The following is a 13,144-nucleotide window of genomic DNA, read 5'->3' as shown; positions in this document are numbered from 1 at the left end:
CTTATTCATGTTTCCTTTTCAGTATACCTGATTTGGTCATTAGCGCCCCATTTCATTTTGGACGCGAGTCTGGTGGAGCAGTCTACGTTTACATCAACAAAAACTATGGGTTTGATTCTGGCTACAACTTGAAACTGACTGGAAAACCAGAATCCCGGTTTGGATTTGCTCTGGCGAACGCGGGAGATTTAAATAAAGATGGGTGCGATGATCTTGCCATCGGTAGCCCGTATGACGGTTATGGAGTAGTGTTTATTTATCTCGGAAACAGACAGAAGGGGCTTGATAATCAACCAAAGCAAATTATCACCGCAGAGATGTTGCCGATGACTTTGAAGACATTCGGATATTCCTTATCTGGAGGAACTGATCTTGATGGAAATGGATACCCCGATCTTCTTGTAGGAGCTTATGAAGATGTAAGTGAAAGATTAGATCTATTATTTTATATAAGTAATTTTGTTATTATAATTATTGACCAAAATATTAAAATTTTGGGAGTATATTTGTACTGTAAATAACTAATCTAGAAAATAGAAACCAAATTATAGTAAAACAGGGCTCAAATCATTAGTCTTCGATACTGATACAATATCATCACCATTCATCATTTTCTTCTGGTGCACAGTTTTTGTCCGTCTCACGGTGTAGTGGGCAGTGCATTTGCCTGCCACGCAAGAGGTCTCGTGTTCGATTCCATGAAATATTTATTTTAAAAAAAAATTGTTTTTACACTGGAATATTTCATAGTCCCTGGACTAGCACCTGAAGCGTAAGACTGATCATCTTACCTTCATGTAACAAAAATGACCAAGATACGCTGTGGTTGGTGTACCAATGCAGTGCCCTATGCACCATTATGTGCGGAAAGGGGAATGAGGATGATGAGGCATAGTAAACTGCATTGGAACATAAAATGCGGCATATTTCTATTACCTGTTACATGAAGAAGATATACAACTGCCTTTATCTGGCTAAGCGCTAAAAGCGCGTTAACGCGCTCTCCGTTTCCATGCTCAGAGGACCAGCCATACAAAAAAAGCGCATAAAGACGTGTGCCTTTTTACGCGTCGAGGTTAAGTTTTTCGAACGATTTTAGATTTCATACACTCAGAGACATCTGTTAGAAGCTTGATGAAACACTAGGATATGAGGAATTATTAAAATCATCGACACGACAGCGGTTCGAATGAGAGTTTCTAAAACTTGCCTAAAATTTCGAAACGGTTGAAAGCAATATTCACTCTGTCAGGAATCAAACCCAGGATCTCAAGCGCGGTAGATAAATGGGTCAGCCACTACACTACGAGGTGGACTTATCTCCATTCAATTTCTCTTTTCAGGATTCTCACCTGAAAATAAATGTGAAAATCCATTGTTTAAAAGTTCTTCTTTATGAATCCGTTTACAAAACTTTATTTACATTGATTTATAGATATAAATGGTCTTCAGCATTTTCGATTCTGGGTCCATCATGTTATATACTTGTTGCATGACACTCAGTCAGGAAGTTCAGTTCAAATATTAAGACATTAAATTGTATTGCAAAGTTTCTTGAAACTGCATGAAAAAAAAAAAGAAAATGAACTACTTTGTACAATGTTACTAGTTCTTCCGAATCAACCAATGATAGCGTGTTGTGATAGATTTCTGGTTTAAAGGAAGCCAATTCACCAATCAGCAGAACTAACCAAAGAGAACTTGTGACGTCACACGCAGAGTAATTTCAAAATTACAAAACTTAAAAAAAAATCATTGTGCTGATAATACAATACACAAAAATATGTTTTTTTTGAAATTGGCTTAGTTTGATAGTGTATTAACAAATAAAAAAAACTCTGAACTTGCAAATAAAAACAAATTACTTTGAACGACGTCACTCGTTCATATGAATCGACCAATGAGAAGAGAGTTGTGAAAGATATCCGGTTTGCTTATTGCCAACGGACCAATTGGCAGAACTGACCGAGAATAAGCGGAAGAGAACCTCTGACGTCACATGCGGTGTAATTTCGGAAACAAAGAACTTAAAAAACGCATAGCAAGATATATGTTTCTTCATGACTCTGTTGTAATTGGCTTAGGCCGTATATATATAATAAATAAATAAATAAAGAACATAAAAAAAGCATAGCAAGATATAAAGAATTAAAAAAAAAAATTTTGGCTTAGTTTAATAGTCTATTGACGAATAAAAAACCTTTGAACTTCCTCATTGTGTTTTAATTATGATTACAGGACAGCATTGCTTTACTAAGAGGCCGTCCGATCATCGATATCAAGGTGTTCATTGGATCAAACGAGACACTGAAGAACATTGATCCATCAAAACATGGCTGCGACAGAGATCCCAGATCACCCAATACTTGCTTCTCGTTCAAGACTTGCTGCACTATTGAATCCCTCATCAAACGAAACACGGCCGAGATATTGACATTAAACTATGTCATCGAAGCGGAGACGTTTGCTGGTGGAAAGAAGTTTTCTAGAGTCTACTTTGGAGGAAGTGACCAGAAGTCTCATATCATCAAGAGGGATATTCAGCTGACCAAAGATGATAGATTCCATTGTCAACAGCATACTGTATACATCAAGGAGAATACAAGAGACATACAGACTCCCATCAAGGTACGAGCGTAATAATTATATTAGTTATTAACATAAGTTGCGTCCATTTTCTTTTAAATTAAAAAATGAGCACCAAAAGTAAAGCAAAATGGTAAAGATTATACGTGATTCAAATGAAAATTTTCCACTACACAAGATATGGTGTTTGCTTTCAGGTTACAGATATTATTTTATTTGATTACATGCCTTTAAAATGGAATGTCTAGTAGATAAAAGTGAACATTTTTGACATCTTCAGTTTGCGTTCAATCGAGAGAAAAACGAGAATATATCGAGCCATAATTGTCAGAACAACGTTTTTTGAAGGAAAAGTGTTCCTTATTGTCCCCTGTACAAATGTTAAAAACATCATAGCTCTATAAAGTTCACCTGCCACATTTAAGGATATTTATTTTTTTTAAAAACAAAAAAAACAACATTTACAAATAAACCAAAATTATAAGCCAATTATACTTTTTTATGTATTACTCCGCATCATTCCACTCAACATAAAAAATATGTTGACATTTTATCTTTTAACCAAGCAAAACAACGTAACCGACGACAATCTAGGCGGTTACGCTAGCTCGCACCACTGTCAGAGTTATAGGCAAAACAGCGTTACCGCCACTATCTTAAAAGCGGACGGTATTTCAACAACTTGGCTGTCATTCCAGTTTTGGCAGTAACCAACTATTATAAATCCCATTTGCCGAATTATTAAAAAAAATATACATGGAACAAAAATTTAAAAAAACCTCCTGTACAATTCACTATTTGTCGCTTACGTTGTTCTGCCGATTATGGCTCGATATTATTGACTAATTTGTTGTAATTTGTCCTCTTCATTTGAAAAAAAAAAACACCCATACTTATATAAAAGCTTTGTAATGAAACTTTCATGGCGGTTTTTGAGAAAGGCGTTCTTATTTAATACCAACCCCGATAATTCTCCTTATTTGTTTTCTCCTCTATTAGAAGCGAACAGAAAGAGGTGTCGAAAATGCTCATTTTCGTGTACTTTACATTCCACTTTAGAGGCTTGTAATCAAATAAAATAATACATGTAATGTAAAAGCAAACACAATCTTGTAGACCAGAAATTTTTCTTTCGAATGACGAATAACCTTTACCATTTTGTTTTACTTTTGGTGCTCATTTTTAAATTTGGAAAAAACTAACGCAACTTATGTTAACACTCAATAAAAAAGAATAATACATTTTTTAGTTTTTACCACATTTTATTTATAAAATTTTCACCAGTGACCGGGTTTTGTTGTGACCGACATCGTTAGACTGGTTGGTGACTAACCTAATTATAAACAAGTAAAAGTAATGGTTGTAAATCATGATTTTATTTCAATTATTGGAATATTATATGTAGTTTCATAGTAAAAAGTGTTCAAACCTTATGCATTTAGTTTTTTCTTTTAATATACCAGGGGCCGCTAGTTGACAGTTCCTTCCAATGTGCGCTCCAGATGTGTCCCAGTCCAGGGTGATTGAGTAATTTTCTGAAAACAATATTCTAGAAAAAATCTGTAAACTGGTGAAATATTTGTAATTAAAACATAGTCAAAACTGTACTCTTTTTATTATTATTAAAATGCTGTTTCACCAGCAAATGTCAGAAGAGAAACTCAAAATCAAGTATTATTTATAGCATGCACAGCTCAAATATCTATTTGATATTATAATGAATGGGGTAGAATAATGCATCCTTAACACTGTGCTCTATGGAACAACTGTCGAACATGCATTACCATACATTTTCAAGGTTTTCTAAACCTGTGCCGTGTAGCTCCATTAGTGGCAAAAATCAAAACAGTATCCGCCTGTTAAGTTGATGTTGAGATCTAAGTATTAATAATGAGGAACTTCAGCCCTGCAGTAAATTGAATACAATAAATGTTTTCTTGTGCGCGGCAAAAATTAGAGCATTAAATTGTACTGCAAAGTTTCCTGAAAATATATGAGAAAAATAATAAAAAACATTTCAATAAAAACGAACTACGAGTACTTTGAATGACGTCACTGGTTCATATGAATGAACCTATGATATTAGAGTTATATATATATATGGCGGCCTCCGTGGTGTAGTGGTCAAGACGCTTGACTCACACACGGAAGGTTCCGGGTTTGATTCCCGGTGAGGAACATATAAATGAAAATGTGATTTTCATCAAGCCTGGGTGTTCTGTGATGTAATTCACCACTGTAATTGGTCCTCCTGGCCTGGGCCTCCTTTTGTGGTGCAAAAAAATGAAATATATAAAAATTGAAAAAAAAAAGTTTTGGCTTAGTCTTTTAGCAAATATAAAAAATCCACTGAACTTCCTCATTGTAACAACTGTCAAAGATATAAACCATTAGACCATAGTGTATTGCAATTAACGAACATTATTGCTCCTAAATCATAAATGAATATGTACGTGTCAGTTAGACATTTTTTTTTTTGCGAACTATTAAGTTGATGCAGGTAATTTTTAAAGTTTTACTGACATAAAGAGATCCATCGATAATTGATTTACTTTTCAGTGATTCTGGTATGCCTATACTTAGGATGAATGAATGTAATTTTATTTGTATTTCTAGTTCCATGTGAACTACACTCTGGTGCAGACAGAACCCCGTTGGTCCATCGGTGCTGGTCCACTTTCATCTATGGAGGGCCTCCCAGTACTGAACGCTACTCAGGCCACTAACGAGTTCCAGGCAGATTTACTGCGAGACTGTGGAGCTGATGATATTTGCGAGAGTAACATTGTTATTGGTGCTGCGCTCGCATTACCAATAGGTAATTTAATTCCATGTAACTTTATTTGATTCCATATTTTTTAGCTACAGTTTCTTCGGATTATCTTAATTGAGTTTATTGTAGCGATGTGAATACACAAAATGTTTATTAATGCCAAATGAATGGTGAAGAGACAATTTACCTTATCTAAATATGTATTTAAATTTTCACACATTGAATCGTTTTGCATATTTTGTAGGAGACAAGAAAGGTAAATACATTTTGACTCTTGGTCAAGAAAATGAATTGCATCTGGTAGTAACAGCCGATAACTTGGGAGAATCTGCTTATGAGTCACAACTTTTTGTATCGCATCATCCAGGAATCAACTATATTGCTGCCAATGTTACTGTGAGAAAATATTTCTGTAATAATTGTTATTTGGAACATTCGTATCAAAATTCGTATTTTTATAAAAATTTATTTTTTAGGACAAGCACATCATTTGTAACATCCATAACAAAACTCTAGTCATATGCTCGCTCGGAAATCCCTTCAAGAAGCAGATTCCAGAACCTCACCCAATCACTTTGAGATTCGACCCTAAATCTTTAGAGGACCATGAACTATCCGTAGACTTTGTTGTGTGGGCAAATTCAACATCGAAAGATATACAGCCAAATAGAAAACCAGTGAAAGTCGAGGCTTCGGTTGTTAAAAATGCAGAACTCACCATCAAGGGGTAATTTAATATTATCTATAAACTTAATTGTATGCAAAGAAAGTAAAAAAATATATGTTTGAAGGAAACGACAAAAAAAGAAATAAATAAATATGTGAGATGTTTATAATCAGTATTATATAGTTATGTAATAATATAATATTATTTCTGTAAAATTGAAACTATTATACTTGAAATTATAGGCTTAAGTGAGAAGGGACATTCAGTTAGTCATATTATTTTGATTTGGAAAATTAAAGTAAATAAATTCAAATACTTTTATTAATTATCCTTTAGAATTATGTCAAAATTAAATAAGTATCGAAATCATTCAGGGCTAGTAAGAATTTGACATTAAGAGGAAACATATTCTACACAAATATTTTAAAGTTATTTGCTTCTGTCGTAAAGAGCAGATAATTTAACGTTTCGTCGTCATTTTCACAAAGGCACATTGCCGAAGTAGACACAGCGATATGTATCGTTCAAATTATGTGTAAATAATACAATTTTTTTATAAATTTAGATCAGCGAGACCGGAACAAGTATTTTACGGGGGCGTGGTTAAAGGAGAGTCTGCTATGGAATATTTGGATGATATTGGATCTAGAGTTCTTCATACTTACCAGGTAATATTTTTAGACAATTTTAGTTCTAACTTATTCTAATAATAGTTAGAAAGGGTGTTTTTTTTTAAACTTTTTGCTACTAAAATAAGAATGAGTGATTTCAAAAATTAAAATTGTAGTCATGTGGCTAATCCCGCCTGAATTTCTTTTATTGTTGATTACATTTTGCCCTTCCATAGTAAAATGCATTAAATCCCTTATATTTTGATGATCTTTGACATCCATTGGTAAATTAACTGTTCCATTCTTGACTAATGTAAGGACATCATAATCAAAATGAACAGTTTATCAAACTAACATCCTTTCGTATAAGAGTCTGGCAGAGAAAATTGTACCCTTGTAAGCTGGGCAAAGTTTCTAATAGAAAAAATATGTATGATAACATGTATAAATAATTAAAAAAAATATATATACAGTTTCTAAAAAAAAAAAATATCTCATGTAATTAGCAGCAATCCTAAAAATGTTTATTATTTCTTTTGTCACCTTTAGGTATTCAACCTGGGCCCGTGGAGAGTGAACTCAGTGGAAGTTGTGGTGGAATGGCCGCATCAGGTGGCTAACAATAAGGCACAAGGAAAGTGGCTGCTGTATCCAGATGCTGTACCAACTGTTGAAGGTATTTTTTTTTTAAGTGTTTCTTCTAACTTCTGTTACATCGAGTGAATGGTAAATTTTCATGTAGTAATTTTAGAATAATATTAATTTACAATGTTTGGATGGAGGAGAATACGTATTTTTAATAATTATACGTAATGATATTCAGTACCACAATAGACATTAAATAAATCACTTTCTGAGCTATAATATCACATGAGCCAGCCAGGGTGGCGATTATAATTTACGTGATATTATTTGACTGAATCGTTGATCTGTGTTAAATTTTGCGAGGAAATAAGAGATGCGTTGCGCGGAGATGAAAAATGCGGAATCAAACAGTATGCTGCTAAACAAACTTCAGTAGACAAAAATCTTACCTTTAGGAAGACAGGAAAGGGAATCAGGGACAGGAATCCGGATGATATCTCCAAGTCCTGGCTCCTGGGAAGTTTTTTTCTTTTTGGTGAACACGGCTTTTTCAAGATGAATGTGGCGGAGCAGCAGTCAGATGATGTAAAAATGTTCAGATGCGGGCAGATGATTATAGGGCGAGCAGATGCGGGCAGATAAAATTATGAACATGGGATAGTTGGCAGTGTGATTGTTGATGTTGGTTGCTATGGATATGGAAAATTGTTCCCATAGCAACCGTAGCTACCCATGGCCAAAGAGACGAGGATAATAACAAACATTGAAAGTTGGGAGATCACAGGATGGGTAGGATAGGTGGACCTTCATCCACTGGTGGTCCATCCAGCCACAAACCACTCAATCCCATCAACCACTCGCGCAACCAAAGATATTGCATTTCGGTGTCTTGTTTTTGCTTCTTTGCTCAGTTGAGCCCATGCAGGTGGAGTAAACCAACTGACAAAATGGTCAAACTTTTCACTCTGACTTTTTTGCTATTTTTTTTGTTTTATTTTGATATTTTTAATTGACATGAATGTTTTGTGCATAGAATAAAGAATAGTTCAGAAACCGCATACGCACATCAAACAGAAGGCGACTAAACTACTCATATATGAGTAGGTTTACGTTTTGACCCATTAGTTTCTTTGTAGACGTTGTGTCCTTTTAAAGTGTAGAAATACTGCTAGGATCTAAAAGAAACAGGATGGCATCACATTTCATGTGTAATTGACAAACAAATGTTTAAGTAGCAAATGCATTACTTAAAAATTGAATTATTTTTTCATCTGTCAGATTGTCAAAGAAAACAAAATGGAAATTTCGTTAGTGTTGCTAGGGTAGTAAATTTTTTTACCCTACTTTGCTCATCTAATGAAAGAATTAATGAAAATTAGACCTCGGATTAAACAACGCCGTGAAGGACATTTGAACGACATTATCTTTAAAACATCAAATATTATTTAACATGATATAAAAATATTTGTTTTATGTCAAATAAAATTTCTTTTTAAAAAAAATCAAAGTTCACTAATTCAATTACTCTTATTTCATGACCCTTCATTTATCCACACTGTTGTGTTAATCAATGTTTCCGCGTTCACAATAAAATTTTAGAGAAATTAACAGATTGCTTTTTTTTACCTTACATTTGTGTTATGATTTTTTTTCCCATCAAGCAACATTACCCGGCGACTTCACAAATGCGCGTGGCGAAAGTGAGGCATAGTGGGGAAATTATTGGACATAATTCGATGTATTCGAATATGATTCTACGCTCCTTCTGGACTATTCTTAATTCTATGGTTTTGTTCCTAAAGAAACAGGAAAAAAGGTTTTTGGATTATACAATGAGTTTACTTCACTTCACTTCACCTGCAATAAACTTGTCAAACATAAAACACAATAGTATTACATGATAAATGATTTTCCTCTTTCAAGCAAATGGAGTTTAACTATAAAATATTTTTCACATAATATTTTCAAATAATGTATTTTCACCGAAGCATCTTTCCCTCCCACTGACAGGTTTAACGATACTTATAAATTAGAAAAATACAAGATACTATTCAGAATGTAAAACTTAAGTAAAGCAGTAACAAAAAACAAAATTTTGGGGTAGGGACCGATATTATTGATGATTTTTTCAGCTCAAGGCGGTGGTGAATGTTTTGTAAATAATAAATACATCAACCCCCTCGGTCTTACTTCACGCCCGGGGAGCGAAGAGATTCCGCTTGAGAACCTTATACGGTTGGACCCGTTACTCGGGACAGCAGATCCTCAGTGGAGCCAAGAGACCGAAATTCCCAGCAACAGGTCTGCGGCAGGCAGGAGGCGAAGAGACAGTGAGATGGTGGTCAAACCCGAGGCATACACAGATAAGGATGGGAACAGGCATCAAGTTGTCAACATGGTGAGTGTCTTCTTTTTAAATCTTTACACAATTACAGTTAACGTGGCCTTTTGCATATACTTTTTTCAAGTAATGTATAATTTGAATAAGTGTTTTATAAATTTATACTATGTGTATATCTTAAAACTGTGTAATTTTTTGAACATAGAATCATCATAGAACAAAAAGTAAATCGTGATAGTTATATTATGTAATTTGCAAACAATTTCATAATCCGATGACCGCAATTTTGGTGGAAAGGTAAATTCAAAATGTGTTTTCACACATATTCTTTGTTGATTCTTTGCAGATTTTTCTGACTTTTGAAATGTCTAACTTCAAGTAATTGTTGGATTTGGTCATGCCCATGTGTATTTTGATCCTCCTCGTTTTCTGCATCCATCAACATTTACATTCTAAATATTTTTGGCCATTCTTTCTTTGTATAGCGGGAGAATTAAAAAAATATATATACATCAAAATAAATCAATCATCATCATAATATTCTTATCTGCACCACGGTGCGTAGGACACTACATTGGTACACGGATTGCATCATATCTCGATGATTTTTATAACATGAAGGGAAGATGATCAGTTGATAAATACTGATCATTAATGTAATCGCTTACTAGTCCAAGGACTTTGAAGTATTGTAGTGCAAAAAAATCTTTTTAAATAAAATACATTTTTAAACGAACAAAAATATGACGGAAGAAAGGCAGTATGCTCTATAGTGGAATAAAAACAATTAATTTAGTGTATTTTGTCTTCTCAGAGTTGCCGGCAAGGTACAGCCAAGTGTATCAAGATCCGCTGCGTGATATACAAGCTGTCCCGTAACCAGGAGGCCACCATCCGCGTCCGCGGCCGCCTGTGGAACAGTTCCCTCGTGGAGGACTACCCGAGGGTAGCGCGGGTGTCGGCAGCCAGTCGAGCGACACTACGCCTGCCCAATCACTACAACATTCATCAGAACAATATCGACGATGATACTACAACTGTAAGTATTATTTTGTTTATTTTTATTGAATTTTGTATCTCCACCACATCGGGATGTCTTTGTAATCTTTTTTGGAGTAATAAACACACGCGTTTAGAAAGCAAAGTACTGATATATAAGTGCAAAGGCTAATCATTACATATTGGACAGAAACAAGAGCTGACACATCCAGGCAAAGAATCTGCTTAGAACATCGGAAATAAAAACTTTAAGAGCAATCACAGGGAGAATGCTTAGATATCAATCCATAATTAAGAACTGACAGACCTGTGGCACCGAAGATGTGAACAGGAGAGACGTGTATACAGAATAGACAACTCCAGAATCCCTAACATTGCAGCTAAGGAAATTTCATCTAGTCATCATCTTCCTGGTAGACCGTCTACAAGATGGAGGGACAATTGGATCTCAACATCCCAAGAGTAGCAGCTTTTTGCCAAAACAGATAACAGATCTCAATGAAGGGGACTAAGAATATCATTTAAATATAAAAAAAACGTCACGCTGTTTCTCCGTAGGGGTAGGCAGATATGATAGAACACTGTATCACTTTGCACACAGAACTCGCTTCCTCTTATATTCATACATCTTTGACTTTTGACATGTCCATCTTAAAATATTTGTTAGACTTAGTCATGCATGTCTTTCTCAGTCTTCCTCGATTTCTGCATCTATCAACATTCACACCGCAAATCTTTTTAGCTCTTCTTTCACTGTCCATTCGCTCTACATGTCCAAACCAATGCAAAACTCCTTTCTTGATTTTGTCGATAATACTTATCTCAGCCTTATATAAAGCCTTACATAATGTATGGTAACATTTGGTATCAAGCATTTTCTGTTATCTGTGCTGTTGTATCAAATCCGATTTTTTGCCAATTGGCCAGTTGCATTGAAAAAAGTCAAGTCAAGTAAAAAAATATTGTTTCGTTATTGTCAAGTTTTTACCAAAACTGACAAAATAAGTTGCATGATAAAATTTAAATACAACAACCCATTTTGCCAATTTTCATAAAAACATGACAATTATAACAGTATTTTTCACACTCCTTTTTTCTCTCATTTATCTCCTAACCGTGGAAATAATGTTTTTAGATTATACTGGTCCAAGATTTATTAATGATTATTGTTTGTAATTCTTGCTCTGATTTTTTTCAAATGTTTTCTCTATACCTCGTATTGTTTGTCAACGACTGTATGATTAAAGAAAACAAATGAAAATCTTTCAAAAAAGAAATTTAGCCTGATTTAATTTATTTTATTTTATTATTATTATAATTTTTTACTTTTTTTTACAATATACATAAGAGGTAAAACAGAGTATTAAAAAATAAAGGATAATAACCTAGAAATGAAATACATATTAACAGTAAAAATAGTAAACAAAAAATCCCACAAATGAATTTTTTGTTCCTATAATAAATACAGGTATAATATTTTTGTGTAATGTAAGAGAAAAGAAAATATTCTGTCAAAGATTAGAAGGTACTTTTTAATTATAAGAATAGTTTTTTTATTCATACTTTTTTTGCATCGCAAAATGCCAGGAGGCCCAATTACAGCACAGAGCACCCAGGCTCGAGAGAATTCACATTTTAATTGCCTGTTTTCACCGGGAATCGAACCCGGAACCTTCCGTGTGAGTCTAACATCTTAGCCATTACACCACGTAGGCTGCTGTTTTAACTTTTGATGCGGATGAAATCCATCTGTGCAACTAATTTAGGCAATTCATTTAGCATTAAAAGGATACCGAGTTACTACAAATTTGTAAATATCCAATCTCCATGAATAATATATGATTGTATTTTTCAGGTGGAAACGATAGCTTATCCGGATTTAGTTTCCGTAGAACCCAGTGGAATACCACTGTGGGTGTACATCGTTTCAGCAGTTGCTGGTCTGATAGTCCTGATCTGTTTCATCCTTATACTGTGGAAGTTTGGCTTCTTCAAGAGAAGAAGACCAGACCCAACACTTTCCGGAAACATTGAGAAAAATCACGAAGACAGTCCGTTCCTCGGGAAAGGTCATTAGGTCCGGTGAATTGTGAATAAAACTTGAAAACAAATTTGTTAAGTGTTGTAGCTTAGTGACTTATGACAAATGATCCCACCTTGATTTGTGCATTGAAATATTATTGGTATTGGCAGATAACTGATTTATAGGGCCCGTTAGTGGTAATTACACTATTAGTTGGGTTTCACGAAGTGAATTAGTTCGTAAAATGGACATTTATATAAACAATATTTGCATTTATGTATGGAATTATTCGTGGATTAGTGATTTTTATGATTTGGTGACAGCAGTTTTTTTTTATGTATTTCAACATTATACGATATGTGTAGATATTGATCATACATATCTTGTGATATCATTACTTTAAGGACTGGAGTTTTCTTAATTTTTACAATGTATTTTTATGCTTTATTTGTGCACAATATTGACATAAAATAAGAGACGATTTTATCAGTGTTATTGAAAAAAGTACATATTTTTATGTATTCCAATAGTCACCATAATTGACTGAAATTAAGAAAAA

General features: G+C 34.1%; 1 protein-coding gene across 2 annotated transcripts in view; it reads left to right on the top strand.

Annotated features, from left to right (window-relative positions):
• mew (multiple edematous wings) overlaps nt 1-13,144 on the top strand; it is a 221,931-nt gene extending 208,787 nt beyond the window's left edge. For both annotated transcript variants that reach the window (XM_088225105.1, XM_088225104.1), the window contains 10 exons: nt 23-419; nt 2,239-2,628; nt 5,203-5,404; nt 5,604-5,755; nt 5,836-6,086; nt 6,592-6,694; nt 7,187-7,313; nt 9,355-9,620; nt 10,378-10,602; nt 12,418-13,144. In XM_088225105.1, the coding sequence (XP_088081231.1) occupies nt 23-419; nt 2,239-2,628; nt 5,203-5,404; nt 5,604-5,755; nt 5,836-6,086; nt 6,592-6,694; nt 7,187-7,313; nt 9,355-9,620; nt 10,378-10,602; nt 12,418-12,639 (2,335 nt within the window). In that variant the 3' untranslated portion in view covers nt 12,640-13,144. The remainder of the gene's footprint in view (nt 1-22; nt 420-2,238; nt 2,629-5,202; nt 5,405-5,603; nt 5,756-5,835; nt 6,087-6,591; nt 6,695-7,186; nt 7,314-9,354; nt 9,621-10,377; nt 10,603-12,417) is intronic.

The sequence above is a fragment of the Micrasema longulum genome, unplaced genomic scaffold, assembly GCF_059751315.1.
Source record: "Micrasema longulum isolate JH-2025_06_02 unplaced genomic scaffold, ASM5975131v1 h1tg000331l, whole genome shotgun sequence".
NCBI classification, from domain to species: domain Eukaryota; kingdom Metazoa; phylum Arthropoda; class Insecta; order Trichoptera; family Brachycentridae; genus Micrasema; species Micrasema longulum.
Note: the sequence above shows the minus strand (reverse complement) of the source record. Positions and strands in the feature narration are given on the sequence as shown.